We start from the raw sequence: 15,410 nt of genomic DNA on the forward strand, positions 1-15,410 counted from the left end.
TTACTAATACATTCCCAAAAAAATAACAATTTATAAATTACATGGCAGAAAAACTTTTAACTTGCAATTTTATGAACATTTGTAATAGTTTTACTTCATGGTCACACAGCCACTTCGGCTAGTTGATTATCAGTTAGCATATTCGCTACCTATTTTTTTATTTATTTAGCACTTAACTAAACACATTCGCTAAAATGTTTTATTCACCAGCTACTTGTTTGTTTAACACTTTTATAATCACTAGTTGTTTTACAGTTAAAATACTCACTAGTGAGTATTGTTTTTTATTTAGCGATGAACAGCTTCACTAGCTAAATGTTTAGGGTTCGATTATGCTAATATTTTTATTTACTAGTTGGAATTTTCACGAGCTAGTTGTTTTACACTTTCCAGACATTTTTCAGTTACCATACACCTGGAACTCTTCTAATATTAGGAGTTCAGTCAACAATTCTCTCTTCATGCAATGATTTTGTTATTATATTGAAACTAAAAAGGTCATTTTTTAAAAGTAAAAATACTTCAGTCGAATACTACTGTATGTAACACTTCCTTTAAAGACCTTTCTTAAGAATATTTTCCCATTTAGCATGTGCCCGAATATTGACAAGCCAGTTTGAATTTTCACAATCTAGTTTTTTGTTTTGTTTTCATCTATCACTTCATTGTACAACTTAGCACATTCACTAGCTAAATGTTTTCTGGTTGGGAATTTTCCAGTTTATTGACTAAAGATTTTTTATTCCTGTTGCATATACGTTACAGAACAGCAAAATTCTTTCTTTGCATTTCTCAGCTGGAGCAAAAAGGGGGTAAAGAGCTTTGCTCGAAGGCCCAACAGTGGCAGCTTGGCAATTCTGAAGCTTCTGATCAGTAGCCCAGAGCCCTAAACATTGAGCTACGATTTCCCTAACCAGCTTACATACATATTAATATAAATAGTTTGCTACCATAGCTTCAGGCTGCAACAGCCACGGACAGTTTTTCACTCCAGTCTCCTTTAGTGAACAGTTGATAACCTCAACTATGTTGGATATTCAGGGTCACCCAGATGGGAATGGGTTCCATTTTGAATCTGGTTTCTCACATGGTTTCCTTTGTACCATCACAGGGAGATCTTCCTTGCCACTGTCGCCACTGGCTCACTCATTAGGGATAAACTTATGGACACTGTTCATTGCTTTGACACAATATTTAATGTTAAAAGTGCCCAACAGATATAAAGGTGATTTTTTTAACGTCACACGATGTTAGGAAGCTGGAGTCGGATATGATCCAGTGCCACTAAAGCACAGAGTGTTAAGGACCTTGCTAAAGAGTGGAAGCTTGGTGATACCGGGGATTTATTTTAAATGTAATTAAGCAGCAACTGTTATATTTATTAACACTTATGAATGACTTATTATTTAGTTTTATTATACCATTAATATACTGTAAAAAGCAACATTTTGGCTTTGTATGTCGGGGTTGAAGAATCTGTTCAAGTCAACGTTACCCAGATTGATCTGCAGCAGCAGTTTGGCCCTGCGCAGCTCCAGACTGAGGTAATCGCCTTGCTGTCCCTCTCCATGAAGCAGAAGCCCTTCTCCTTTACTCGTCTTAAATCTCAATGAAATAACATCCTTCAGGATCTTTATCCTTTTCTGGCGAAAACGGTATGAGATCACTTCCTGTCCGTCGAAACTGATCATATCGGCCCCTTTAAACCACAAAGAACAGAAATGTCTTCAGGGTTAAATTATAACCTGAAATACACCATCCCATGCCCCCACCCCCACCCCGACGCATTGAGAGGACATTTTTCAAACCACTTTAAGCCTCAGGCATTGTTCAATGTGTTGTTCAGACCAAAAAACAAATCAGAATCTCTCAAAATATTGTATTTGCTAAAAGTTTTTTTGTTGATTGAAATATTATCCCATTAAGCGATGGGATAATTTTTAGACTTTGCATCACTAGTAATCATAATCCCATACAATTTCCTTTCACTAAACTGAGATCATTTGCACAGTTTTTTAGAAAACGTAATGAGGCTCATTTAGAACTCATTTATGATGCATGGAGTGGACCTTCAGAGCCTTGTTGTACATTTGAGGCTTGCGTTGTTTATCATCCATCATCCCGACTAGTAAACCGGCACTGCGCAAGTACGGAAAGTTCAGTACTTTTCAATAATGTGAAACAGTGCGTAGGCCTGCCATGTGGAAACACCTAGTCTTTTGTCATTTTTAAGAGACACATGCATGTTCCTTTTGTTTCTATGCTACAAACATGTAACGTTATGAAGATTTACTTTGACCAAACAAATATATAAATGTCCAGACGTTAAACTTTATTTTCAGCTAAAAATCCTCCATTAGCATGAATAACAGCTTTACACACTCTTGGCATCCAGACAGTTTGTTTCTCCAAACTCTCAGCTGAAATACTTTGCCATTCCTCTTGTAAAACTCGCTAAAGATGTTCTTCACTAGTTGCAACCCAGTTCACCCCAGAGCAGTTCACTAGGATTTAGGCCATTTATAACGCTCCAGAGGACTATTTGCTTTCTAAATAACGCTTACAGAGTTTGGCTGTATGCTTCGGTTTATCGTCTTGGTGTATGGTGGAGTGGGTTCCAATGAGTGGCAGTCCAGGTGGAATTGCATGGTGTTAAAGTATGAAATGGTTGCCATGTTGGTTCCTTTCACCTAGAATAAATCTCCAACCATCCCTGCTCCAAAACAACCCAAAACCATTAGGCTTCCACCTCCATGTTTGATTGTAAGAGTGAGGCAGTCTGCTAAAATCTTGTCTTCTGTTCTCCGTCTTACACAAGTTATTTTGCTATAGCCAAAATTGTGACATTTGGATTCAACTTTATTCCACTTATTTACTGTGTGTTTTTGCTACATAGTTTGTTGTATATAAACAAATAGAAGATGCATGCGTCTCTAATACTATTAGACAGCATTTCTGTCTCTCCCCAGTCACAGCAACACTGGCCAATCATGGCTGTCTATGAGCTTGTGTATGTGGAAGAGGGCAGATAGCACTTTCCTATGAGTGTGATATTATGCACTGTTACCCAACATTTAAAAAAAGAAATAAAAAAATTGGTAGCTAACAAGGGAAAGAGAAAACATTTTTGGGGAAATTATTAATTGAAAGGTAACACCTAAACTCTTGGGATATACATTACATTTCTAGTGTATTGTGTGAAATCCTTCTCATTCACAATCAAGTTATTTAACTCAGCATTTTTTCCAAGCTAGTTACACCTAAACTCTTGGAAACACAAAGTTTATTTTAAGCTATTCAACTTTTCAACTTTTGTCCTGAGACTTAAACTGCCTTTTCAATTAGTTCCTCATTAGAAAATCAATCGTTACTTGGGAAAAAAAGGGTAAAGAAAAGCAAGAAAGTCTAGGGTTTGAAAAGCTAAGTAAAAACATTTCGTTAAAACAATCTGAACTTCTGTTTCCAGCTTGTGACTGCAGCGGACACTCACAGTATGCACAGCCGTAGACCTCCACCCTCATCCCGACTCGCCCATCTGCACTCCAATCCAAGGGAATAAAGCGAAGATATCGGGCCACGATTGTGTACTGCAGCTCGTGACGCACCACTCGCTCTGAGTTCCAGTTACCTGAAAAGGTCTGGCAGATAAAATGAAGAGACCCATCAGACCCAGACACAGCCTCCTGTTATTGCTTTACACATCAATCAGACGACGCATCATTGCACCCGGCTCGCGTGACGGCAATCCTCCATTCTAATTTACTCCGCTTCATTAGCTGTGAGCTAATTTTTTTTTTTTTACTAATTTTCATTTATTATCTCATAATATACTGACTGAGTAATGAGCCCAATGATACTGAACTCCACGCCTGGACCCAGAGAAGGATCTATTATTTATTGTAATTTGTAATAAAATGAAGAGAGAAGGGACAGGAAGGAAAATAAAAAAAATATAAAAATGAGGAATGGACTGTGGGGTGTGAATATTATACTATTCTAATGGATTTTGGTATAATGGTTTGAGGTCATTATGGTGATATTATACTACAGGGTCACAAGAAGTGTTTCGGTTTTATTAGTTATTGAGAACAAGTTTAAAATGATAGGATGTACTTATTAGTCATTATGTATAAGAATAAAACATGGAGAAAAATACATTCACTGATTAAGAAATATCACTTTTTAGGACTTGTCAGATAGCACAGTGACTCATCTTTGAATAATGCGTAAAGATATTAACCCATATGTTGCCATCCTGCCTATAAGGCTTCCAGTTCATTGCCGTGTCGCTGTAGAGCAGCCGGTACTGTTTGGTCCAGTCGGTGCTGCTGTATCGACCCTGCATTGCTATAGCTGTGATCTGTTTCCTTCCCCGGAGGTCCACCTGCAGCCATCGATACCTGTCCGAGTCCAATGGGCACCAGCCTCCATTCCCTTAAAGAGAGAGAGAGAGAGAGAGAGAGAGAGAGAGAGAGAGAGAGAGAGAGAAAAGGTTGTACTCTGAACATGAGAACATTCGCTGTGGGTGAAAGTACAGAGTATAAACACAAGGAAGAACTCGATATGAAGGAGGAAAAACGAACCAAAATACCTTGGATGCTACTACAACAGGAAGTCACTAAAATGCTCTAGAAACATCTCAACACCTATTATCACCAAAAAAAAAATCATTCTGATATGAATATGCATGATATGCAAATTAAAAATACCACCTCGTCCTCTTTCTGCCCCACCCACATTTTCCAGGCATCCATCCTACTCTGAATTATTCAACACTGTACCGTGTCTTCACAGCATAGCTACACATTCTCAAATCTGATTGATTAAAAGGCATCAACTCATCTTCTCTAACAGCAACTCTATTTCTATATGGATAACATGTTAAATGTATTTAATCAGTGATGGATGAAGTACACAAACCATGTACTTGAGCAAATGTAGAGATACATGATGTAAAATACTCCATTCTACTAAGTAAAAGTGCTCATTTTAAACGTACAATTGAGCGTCACATAACTTTGCTTAATCAATTCAGTTCATGTGAAAAGACTCTAATGTTACTCTTATTGCAACAATCTGTTAATAAAATGATATTAATGAGTCAAACACTGATTGATATATAATAAAATTATCATGAGCCCAGAACCTTCTTTTCAATGACTTAAAAAGAAATCATGCAAATGAGGCCATGGGTGTTTTGGCAAGTAAGTCTGGAGTGTCTTCCATCATTTATTCCTCTCTAACTGTTCTGCTTGCTGTTGAACTGATGCCGAACTGTATGTTGGTGATCAGTAGATTCCACTAAGCGCCAATCAAAACAAGTTTAAAACACAGCGCGTGCTCGACCCTGATTGGTGGCTTGCTGTGTGTCTGACAAGTACAATTTTTATCCTCATAAATAAAAAGAAAGTGCTGATTGAGACAAAGTGAGATGTTTGACTTTGAAATGTAGTGAAGTGTAAGTAAAAGTCTCCCCGAATGGAAACACTTCAATAAAGTAAAGATACATGAAAAAGCTACTTAAGCACAGTAACGGATTACATTTACTTCCTTACTGTACACAGCTGTATTTAATACATTAAAATCTCTAGCACTGGGAAACCGCTGTGATATAGGTGGAATAAAACTCTCCTGGACTTCCAGTACTTCACAATCGGTTACCCACATCACACCACCTTGTCATTGATTGTTCTCCAACAGCTTCACAGCCTGTTGTGTTTTTCTTACTTGTTTGCCCTTATGCAGAGTGCCTTACATTTGTCATTTTACACACAGAGCAGTTAAGTTAAGGGCCTTGCTCAAGGGCCCAGCACTGACAGCATAGTGGTGCTGGAATTCATACTTTTAATCAGAAGTCCAACATCTTGACCACTGAGTTACCACTTCCCCATAACCAGGTTTTCAATTAAATGAACATAGCCAAGTTTTTATGCTAACATTGACCAAGCTAGCTGGCTAGTTAGATTTCAGAACAATATATATCGAGTGAGCACATCATCTTGGAATGATTTGCATTCTGGACCAAATTTGACCCAAACACCACTCAAATATCAGCCACCCGGGTAAAAATAATCACATATAATGTGTTAGCATCTTTTGGAAACACTTCCCGATGTCTTCCTGATGTCCTCCTGCTGCCTCCAGTGCGAGCAAGCGCTATCGTGTCTATGTGTCATGTCTCATTGAGCATCAAACCCTGAGTAATACCCTTCTCTAAATGTCATCCGCTGAAGAAGGTTCCAGGACAGCAGGGGAGAATTCTCTGAACAAGTCTTCTTCATCGAATCGCACCCTGAGACATAATGGCAAACCACAGCTATGCTGTTCTCAGATCAGTGAGGACTTTCTTATTTCTTACAATGTTCTGCAGGTGTGTGTGTGTGTGTGTGTGTGTGTGTGTGTGTGTGTGTGTGTGTCTTCATACCGGCTCTGCGGTTGAGTTTAGCGTAGCCTGCGCCAAAATCAGAAGCCAGTACAGAAGAGCTGCTGAAGGCGCTGTAGGGGAGAGGACTCGCCAGGACCTCATCACACTTCACTGGAAATAAAGAAAGAGAGACAGAGGAAGACAAACAGAAAGAGAAATGATTACTACAATACTATTAGCGTGATACAATTACAAGAGATGATAGCAAGCTTAATCTGAAGATAGCATGATCAGAATTTTCCCTGTTTCGCAGATTGCATGAAAACCACTATGTGAACAGAAATACGATCAAGTTGAGGGCTGCGCTCTGACATTCTAAAGCACTCCAAAGTAGTTTTGGCAGCATGCGTGAGGGTTGTTGGAATATGAACCTTCACCCAAGTCTCAGGTTTTTTCCCCAGACAGGGACAGGCTTTTATTTTAGGAATAGTCTATTTGCCTTTACCCTGGCCTGGTTCTTAATCCCTGTTCCTCAAAAGCATTGCCAGAACACGATCATGTCAAGTCAAGTAGCTTTAATGATTATTACAGTCATGGGCCAAAGTTGACCCAAACACCACTGAAATATCAGCCATCCAATAATCAAGAATCAATAATCACATAGAATGTGTTAGCATCTCGTTTCCTAATACCCTCATTCAAATTGTCTATTAAAAATATCCAGGTTGAAGAAAATCTTCTGGAAACACCTTCCTGATGTCCTCCTGCTGCCACCAGTGCGAATAAGCGATATTAAGTCTATGTGTCACGTCTCATCGAGCATGAAACTGTGAGTAATACCCTTCTCTAAATGTCACCCAGTGAAGAAGGTGCTAGGACAGCAGTTGTGAATTCTCTGAACAGGTTTTCTTCACCGGATCGCACCCTGGCAAACTCCCTATGAACAGTTTAGAACAGCGTAGCTTTAGTTTGCCATTGTGTGTGTGTGTGTGTGTGTGTGTGTGTGTGTGTGTGTGTGTGTGTGTGTGTGTGTGTGTTAAATTTTAAACACTTTATTTTTTTTGTAAACTGATGCCTTCTGATGCCTTTATCCCATTACCTCATCCCTAAACCAACGAGCTCTCTATAATTAAGTTGTTTTCTTAGTTTCTGATAATTAAGCTAAAGGTTTCATGGCCCACTATATGGACATATAGTTTGTGGAAGCCTGAAGATTGGCATGTGCGTTCCACAGTGCCGTTATAAAAACCTCCACTCTATTGGGAAGATGTTGCACCAGATTTTGTGGATATCTGTGTGAGATTCATTCAGCCACAAGGGTGTAAGAAAAGTCATTTTCTGATGTAGGGAAGGTGAGGAGGCCTGGGGTGTAGTCAGCATTCACATTCTTCCCAAAAGGGTTCAATACGGATTATAGCAGACCACTCATGAGCTTCAACACACTTTCAACCCATGTACAGCATATCTACAAGGAGCTGGCTTTGTGTACATGGGCATCATCATGCTTGAACAGGTTTGGGTCTCCTAGAAGGGGGACTTTCATTCTACCGCCTCTAAAGACACTCTGTACAATTGTGTGTCACTAAATTTGTGGTAAGAGTTTGGGGAAGAGCTGATCATAGCCGGAAAAGGCAGGTGTCCCAATATTTTTGCTCTCATTGTTTACTTAAAAACAAAAATAAAATGTAGTTTGTCTTCATCAGGCACTGCTCTTAAAAAGGAATACCAGAATATTCTAGTCATTTTCTCACATATTGCTGTTGAGCATGTCGATGCAAATTCTCGACCTCTTACAGTGTCTCATTGCTCTCCCATTTCAAGTTTAGAAATTCATTACGGTGAAGCACACACCCTGACACACACAGATGAGGATTCGAATTACACAAAGTGCTCAAACATGCAAGAATACTCCACATTATGATTTTTGAAAGTGGACAGAGCAGATAAAAGGCTAATCGTCAGCATTGAAGTCTGGAAAAATTTTGGAATTTTGCAACCCTACACAGAATACAACTTGCAGTGAAATGTAAACCTGATCGGCTGCTCAGAAAATTGTGCATCAGATAAAAGGATCTATAAATATACAAATACAAGAAAATCAAAACAAATATGACAAAATATATTGAAGGTACATTTTACATTATGAATTCACCCTCATTATACTTTCAATGTGCATATCGGAAGATTGACAGCTTTCAAGAACACAGCTTTAACACTTCCCTACACGAAAATAGCTGAACAGGTGGTCGGGGGGTTTCGGTCTAGACGAACGTTTGGACATGCAGAGATGACGATCTGTGCCTTTCCAGGAACTAATGAGAAATGTTACAAAGCATGAAGCTTTACAATGACTGTAATACACCATTAGCAAAAAAAAAAAATCTGTGTTTGTTCAACTAAGATAAATTAGTGTGGAAAAAACTGTCCATTAGAGCTTTTTCCAAAAAAAGGTCTGGAAAAAAAAGTCTTCTTCTTCTTCTTCTTTATCTTTCGGCTTCTCCCATTAGGGGGCGCCACAGCAGATCATCGGTCTCCAAACTGTTACCATGAAGTTGGCACACAGTTGTATGAAATGAAATGTTCACTTCACTTGAATTGGAGATCCAAACCTCTTCCAGCATAACAATTCCCCTATGCACAAACCTATGTGAAGATATGCTTCACATAGGTTTGAATGAAAGCTCTTGAGATGACTGTGAACGCTAACTGCACCCCAGGCCTCCTCATCTCACATACCTCATTAGACTTTACTAACACCTGTGTGACTGAATGAGCCAAAATCTCAACAAAATCTAGTGGAACATCTTCCCAGAAGTGTGGAGGTTACATCAGTAAATAGGGACTAAATGTGGAGTTGGATGTTCAAAAAGAACACACAAACTTTCTGGTATATTTTAACTTTATCCCTGTGTAATAAACCCCATCCGGAAAGCCATTAATAGTCCCAATGCTGAGCAAGCACATAAACAGGCTCAGATGCCCCAAATATCATCCAAAACCAAAATAATAACTTTGTGTGTTGTATTACAAGGTTGGGCTGCAGAGATTAGACAGGATTATAAATTTCCCTTCCAAACAAAATTGTATTTATGAATAGCAATAGTCGAGTCCCTGAGTGTATCGTTTAATCTCTGTGCAAAGCACAAAAAAAAAATCACGGAGAACTGCTGAACCAGTATTGCTTAAATAGACACTTTCAGGGAATTACGGAAATAAATGTGTGCAAACACACACGCACAAATATGTACACAAACACCCCCACACTAGTAGTGTAATATTTAGACAAAGTAATAATATAGCTGGGGAAATCCTCAGGACTCTGGGCTCAGGAACAGAGGAAGCAGAGTTGCTGAGAAATGTGATCTTTATCTCCGACAGTCTCTAGCAGATTTCCCTGCTCTCAGATACGAGCTCAAAAAGCACTCGCATCGATCGATTACTCAACATGAGGAAAATGTACACGTGCTCGTCTTTGCATTTTATAACAATAAAATAACCTTCACCAATTTGGGAACTAAAGACAAAACTCCCTGAGACGACATGAAGGAAATGTGAGAGGCTAAAAAAACCCCATCCTCATCTGGAGGACATGAGATTAAAAATAATTCACCTTTACAATTTTGTTCATTGTGGTTAAAATGTGCAATCGTGTACTTTATAATCGTATAGTTGGTGTTGTTATTATAGAAACAATGCATATGATCGTATTCGAACAATAACCCATGAATAATGTTATAACCGTCTGCATCAGCTCTCAATGCAAAAAGAAAATTTTTACGTTATGCACTGCAATCGGTCTCAATCTTGACTGAAGTAAAGTTTCCCAGTTCCCACTTATCAAGTCTCTCAGTCTGTCAGATGAGGAAAAAACACAGCAATAATGGAAAAAAGATGGTCCTTGAACTTGTCTTTATTCTCTAAATAATTACTTTAAACTTCTTACAGAATTTCCAGAACATTCGCCTTTTTTTTTTATCACAAATAGGAGAAAGAGGAATTCAGGTTGTGTTGTCTTGTTCATTTTGCTGAAATTCCAATTTGCAGAGTTGTTTGCCAGCAACTCATTTTAGCTGCATACAAATATGACCTAGTGGTCACAATAAGAACTGCAACCAGTTGTAATAGGGGCAGGAATCAGTTTGCCCCTTTGCATAATGAGAAGGTTGCAAGGGCGGGCTGGCATGACCTTAAGTTTCTCACACAATGGCAAAAATACACATGTGACACATGTCTCTTTTGTGAAACACCCACATTTTCGGGATGACCTTGGTTGGCAAGGTGCTCAAAACAAGTGACTAGATTGCATGCTGGATGAGTGTGGGGGGTAAAGACTAGCAAGGCCAATAATAATTACATTTGGCAGGTGGCACAAACCTGCATAGTTTTCCACTTCCAAAAAGCTTTTAATGTATAAAATCAATACACTCACTCAAACAGAAGAGAAGAAAAAATATTTGAGAAGCCCTCTGAAAGTTCTCAGTATGCACACAGGAAGACGTATCCACTTGTTTCCTGGGGGCGCTGCTGTAAAAACGATTATGGGCATAACTGCTTATGTGCGGTTTGTTTTTCAGGCAGGAAATATGTTAAAGGTGGATAGGTCATTCTCTCCGCATCCTGGCCATTAGTAAGAGTAAAAAAGCTAACTAGAGCACTGGAACTAGTGCTTAGAATAATCAAAGAAAACAGGGACCTGGAATGGTTAAAAAAGAAATGAGGAACAGTAGGGTAGTATACATCTCTGCAAATCATTAGATTTTCTTGTGTATGAAGTCATCTAGGTCATGGCCATCCCAAGGAAATAATGTTACTACCATTACTCTTAGCACACATCGATTAATAGAATGATATTAATGAGTCAAACACTCATTAATATCTATTAAAATTATCATGAGCTCAAAACCTTCTTTTTTCAACTCTTTCAAAAAAATCGTGCAAATATAGTCACTGGTGTTGTGCCGAGTTCAAATCAGAGTTTCTTTTATCATTTATTAATCTCAACATGGTTGCTGTTGAACTGTATTTTGGTGATCAGTAGATACCACCAAACGCCAATCAAAACAAGTTTAAAACAGAGTGTGCGCTCAAACCTGATTGGTGGCTTGTGTGTTTGACCAGATAAAATTTTTATTCACTTATTTAAAAAAAAAGGAACGACTGATTTTGCAAATGCAGTTCAGTAAAAAAGTTAAATATTTGACTTTTAAATGTAATAAGGCTAAGGTAAACGTTTACAGTCAATTCACGGTTCGAAATTCGCGGCTCGGAAAATTCACGTGTTCTTATTTATTCTCATCTTAAAATCCACGGGAATCCCCTGTGGGGCCGAATGTCCAGGAACGTTAGGAATAACATTTTAAACTACGTTTGCACTAACAAATTTCCTAACATTTTTTAAAACACATTATTGTATTGAAGTGACATAATGTCTAGATGAATACAATAAGGTACCATATGGGCTGCGTCCAAGATTCGCAGATTTTCAGAACTCGCGGCGGTCTAAGTTCTAAGACGGTTCCGGGGGACCACTGTACTTCCTTACTGTCCACCGCTGGTCCTGCACAATTACCATCTCTGTGTGCAAATGCTGAAGTAGCAATTTTACCTCACAATCACAGTCATGCAATAAGATCCGAACCTGACTCTGTTTTAAAACGCGAACACGTGCAGTTTTCTTTCCAGTATGCTAATCTAGAATCATATACTACCTAATATCGCTTCATTAACCTCACCTTTGTTGCAATATGTAATAAAGACTTCTAACGCTGTCCTTATTTAACACCTTGCCTCATTATGCCTCGAAACACAGCCAAAGTGCTGACTTGAGATGATTCTAAAAATACACAGGGTGTCCTCTAAAGGGAATGATGGCTCAATTGGCTTCCTATTCTCAGAAGCTTTTCCCAAATATAATTGCACCTCAGTGTGAACAAGCAGATTTAAAACAGAACGTCTCGTATAAGTGAGTTGGTGAAATGGACCTGAAACCGCCGAGCTTCATTGGGTAATTTAAATATAAACGGTATTTGATATTTTATATTGCATATCCATATTAACACATATAAAGTTGAGTATATTTAGAGTTGGGTCACGGGTACTGATGTGCAAATTTCATGTGTGTTGTTTTCATGTACACAACCATGTTTAAATGTAAGTATTTGCCCCGGGATAGAAAATACGGACTGAAATATTGAAATAACGTTCTTCTTTGCAGTTGAAACGTACGTCAAAGCCACACAAAAGCAAAAGACATTTGGAATGGGACAAAAAGAATTAAAATCTCACAATGAGAAAATAGCACTTGATCCAGCACATCGTCTTATTATGCATTTTATTATTTTATATAATACAGTGCACCAACAGTTGCTCGTGTAAGCAATTTAATGAAGCCTCGAGATACCATCTAACTGCTACATTACTTCTGAGGTCTGAATTAAGGTGCACAGAGTTTCAGCATTAAATCCAGACACAACTCTGAAGACGATCCTGAGAGGATATGCGCTCCTTATGAATAAAGCATAGAAAAGTGACAAAGCTAATCCCTTCTTGTAGCATTTATCATGATGTCAAAAGTAAACAGAAAGAAAAAAAGGCTGATTCCAGGAAAGAAAAGTTCCTGCGTTTATTCTGCTTTATCCCGGGTGCAGGCAGCGAGGAGTGAAGAGTGGACGGAGGTAAATGAAATTTCCTTACGCCGGTCCAACCCATTAAACGCTGCCTTTAAGCTTCCATTAGCATGAGCAGATAGCGGAACGTTAATCGTGTTTCTCCATCTCCGGCTGCAGTAAAGGAACTCAGGCATGCAGCCATATTGTGGAGGGAAAAAAACACCTATCAGCCTTTACGTTCTACAGCACAAAAACATTTGACGTCTATTTCAATGAAGCCCACCATTACCACCGTTTAGCCCCAGCCATTACTATGCATATAAGGAAGTAGAGGGAAAGAGAGATCAAAACAAAAACGAAAGACATAGAAATGTGTACTCTTAATGTAAGGGGAAAAAAACAGATTCTTTCATACTTTTTAACCATTAGCAGTGAGCTGAAAGAGCTAGCTTCTGTTTGTCCTTGAAAGTTCGTTCTGTCACACATTTGAACTGCATCTATTATCTTTTATTATCTCTCTTTCAGTTTTTTTCTATCACTCCTTGTCTACCCATCTGTCTGAACATCTTTCTGTATCTGCCTATCACTCTGTCTACTCTTTGTCTTGTGTGAAACTTTCTATTCCTATCTGTCTTCGAGTCTACCTACAATATATATCTGTCTCTTGTTATACCCTTAGCACAGTGCTGAAGTGAATAAAAATGATCTCGCCGTGGCGTCAATAGTTGGATATATCATGCAGCAAGTAAACATTTCGTCCCCGAAGTCGATGTGTTGGACAAAAAGAATTGGTAGTGTAAGGATCTGAGTGACTTCGACAAGGTCTCCCACATGGAAGGTCTTTGGGGGTATCGGAGGCATTGTCTTTAATGGTCAACAAAATATAGGATGGAAGTCAATAGGAATTTTGAAAAAAAAAAACACAATTCCAAACGTGAAACTAAAAATCAGCTGAAGGTCTGTTTTGAGTTTGGTGGACGTAGCTTGAAGGAAATATTTGAATATCAGAACTAATAAAAGGAATAATAATAAATAGCGTCTGGTTGTGGAGATTTGTGCTGATTCAGCTACAATCGTGTAAATACAGATTTTGAGTGGAGTCAATGTTCCAAATCATCCCGAAAGTGTTCAGTAGGGTTGAGGCCGCTCTAAGCCATGTAAAGCATATCTTCATGGAGCTGGTTTGGGTCTCCTATTTCAAGTCAATGGAAAATTCAATGCTACTGCAGCCAAAGACGTCCTCCATGGAGCACGTGTACAATCAGATTTTGAAGTCTATGTATCTATCTGTCTGTCTGTCTGTCTGTCTGTCTGTCTGTCTGTCTGTCTGTCTGTCTATCTATCTATCTATCTATCTATCTATCTATCTATCTATCTATCTATCTATCCATCCATCCATCCATCCATCCATCCATCCATCCATCCATCCATCCATCTACCTACTTCAATTTTGATGTCTTTTTGCCTGTCTGTGTATAGCTTCACAGTCTGAGTCCACTACAGAGAATGATGTGGTTCTCTCCTTGGTGCCAGTAGACAGACAGGGAGTGCATTAATCTTGCAGACAGACGGCTGTGACTCTTTCTGCATTCGCAATGCGAGCTATGAGAGCACACAGCCTTTGTTTTCATTCTCATTGCTAGGAGCTTGTCAGCTAAAATAAAATGTCAAAGCCAACACCCAAACACAGTATACATTTAAACCTGGCATAATTCATTAATGTGAAGGTAAACATAAACGTCTCTTTTTACCTCCAGAACATCTGGTGAGTTGCTTATCACAAAGCCATTTCTTCTCAACTGTGCAGTTCTCAAATCATCAGGAATTCTCATTTCTCAGTCAGAGGTCTCTGAAGACATCAGTGTTTGTTTTTTTGGGAAATAACTCCCTTGGGTTTAGAAGGATGTAAAGTCAAGGGGAGTTTTTCAGATATTTGGTCATCCATTAGGGGAAAACCGAAAGTCTTATAAGTTCATTAAGATAGAGCATTGATTAGATGATCAGTCTGGAGGACTGTGCTGAGCAGTGATGAGAAGTAATAAAGTACAAATTCAAGTACAACTTTTTACTTTCACTCATTAGATTTTTGACACAGATTTCAGTACTTTCTACTTCTACTTCCATCTTCCATTTTTTAAACCAGGCTCGTTACTTTAGTTTTAAACTATTTGGTGACATGATCAATATTCTTCCGTCTCACCGTGTCTCAGGTCAGACAAACGATGTAGACAAGTACAGTGGGTCTGGGATGCACAGAAGGCTAAGGAAGTTACATTAACTATTACCTTGAAAACACATGTATTACAGTGAAACATGTAATCTATCTATCTATCTATCTATCTATCTATCTATCTATCTATCTATCTATCTATCTATCTATCTATCTATCTATCTATCTATCTATCTATCTATCTATCTATCTATCAATCAGGATTTTT

At 38.6% G+C, this 15,410-nt stretch overlaps 1 protein-coding gene across 1 annotated transcript in view; it reads right to left on the bottom strand.

The window, feature by feature from the left end:
- The window catches only part of cntnap2b (contactin associated protein 2b), a 48,221-nt gene that overhangs the window by 20,620 nt on the left and 12,191 nt on the right, over positions 1-15,410 (bottom strand). Inside the window, exons 2-5 of the mRNA XM_046877220.1 lie at positions 6,425-6,535; positions 4,241-4,434; positions 3,491-3,638; positions 1,496-1,699 (exon numbers count right to left, since the gene is read on the bottom strand). Of these exons, the coding sequence (XP_046733176.1) occupies positions 1,496-1,699; positions 3,491-3,638; positions 4,241-4,434; positions 6,425-6,535 (657 nt within the window). The remainder of the gene's footprint in view (positions 1-1,495; positions 1,700-3,490; positions 3,639-4,240; positions 4,435-6,424; positions 6,536-15,410) is intronic.

This window comes from Silurus meridionalis, chromosome 20 (genome assembly GCF_014805685.1).
Source record: "Silurus meridionalis isolate SWU-2019-XX chromosome 20, ASM1480568v1, whole genome shotgun sequence".
NCBI classification, from domain to species: Eukaryota; Metazoa; Chordata; class Actinopteri; order Siluriformes; family Siluridae; genus Silurus; species Silurus meridionalis.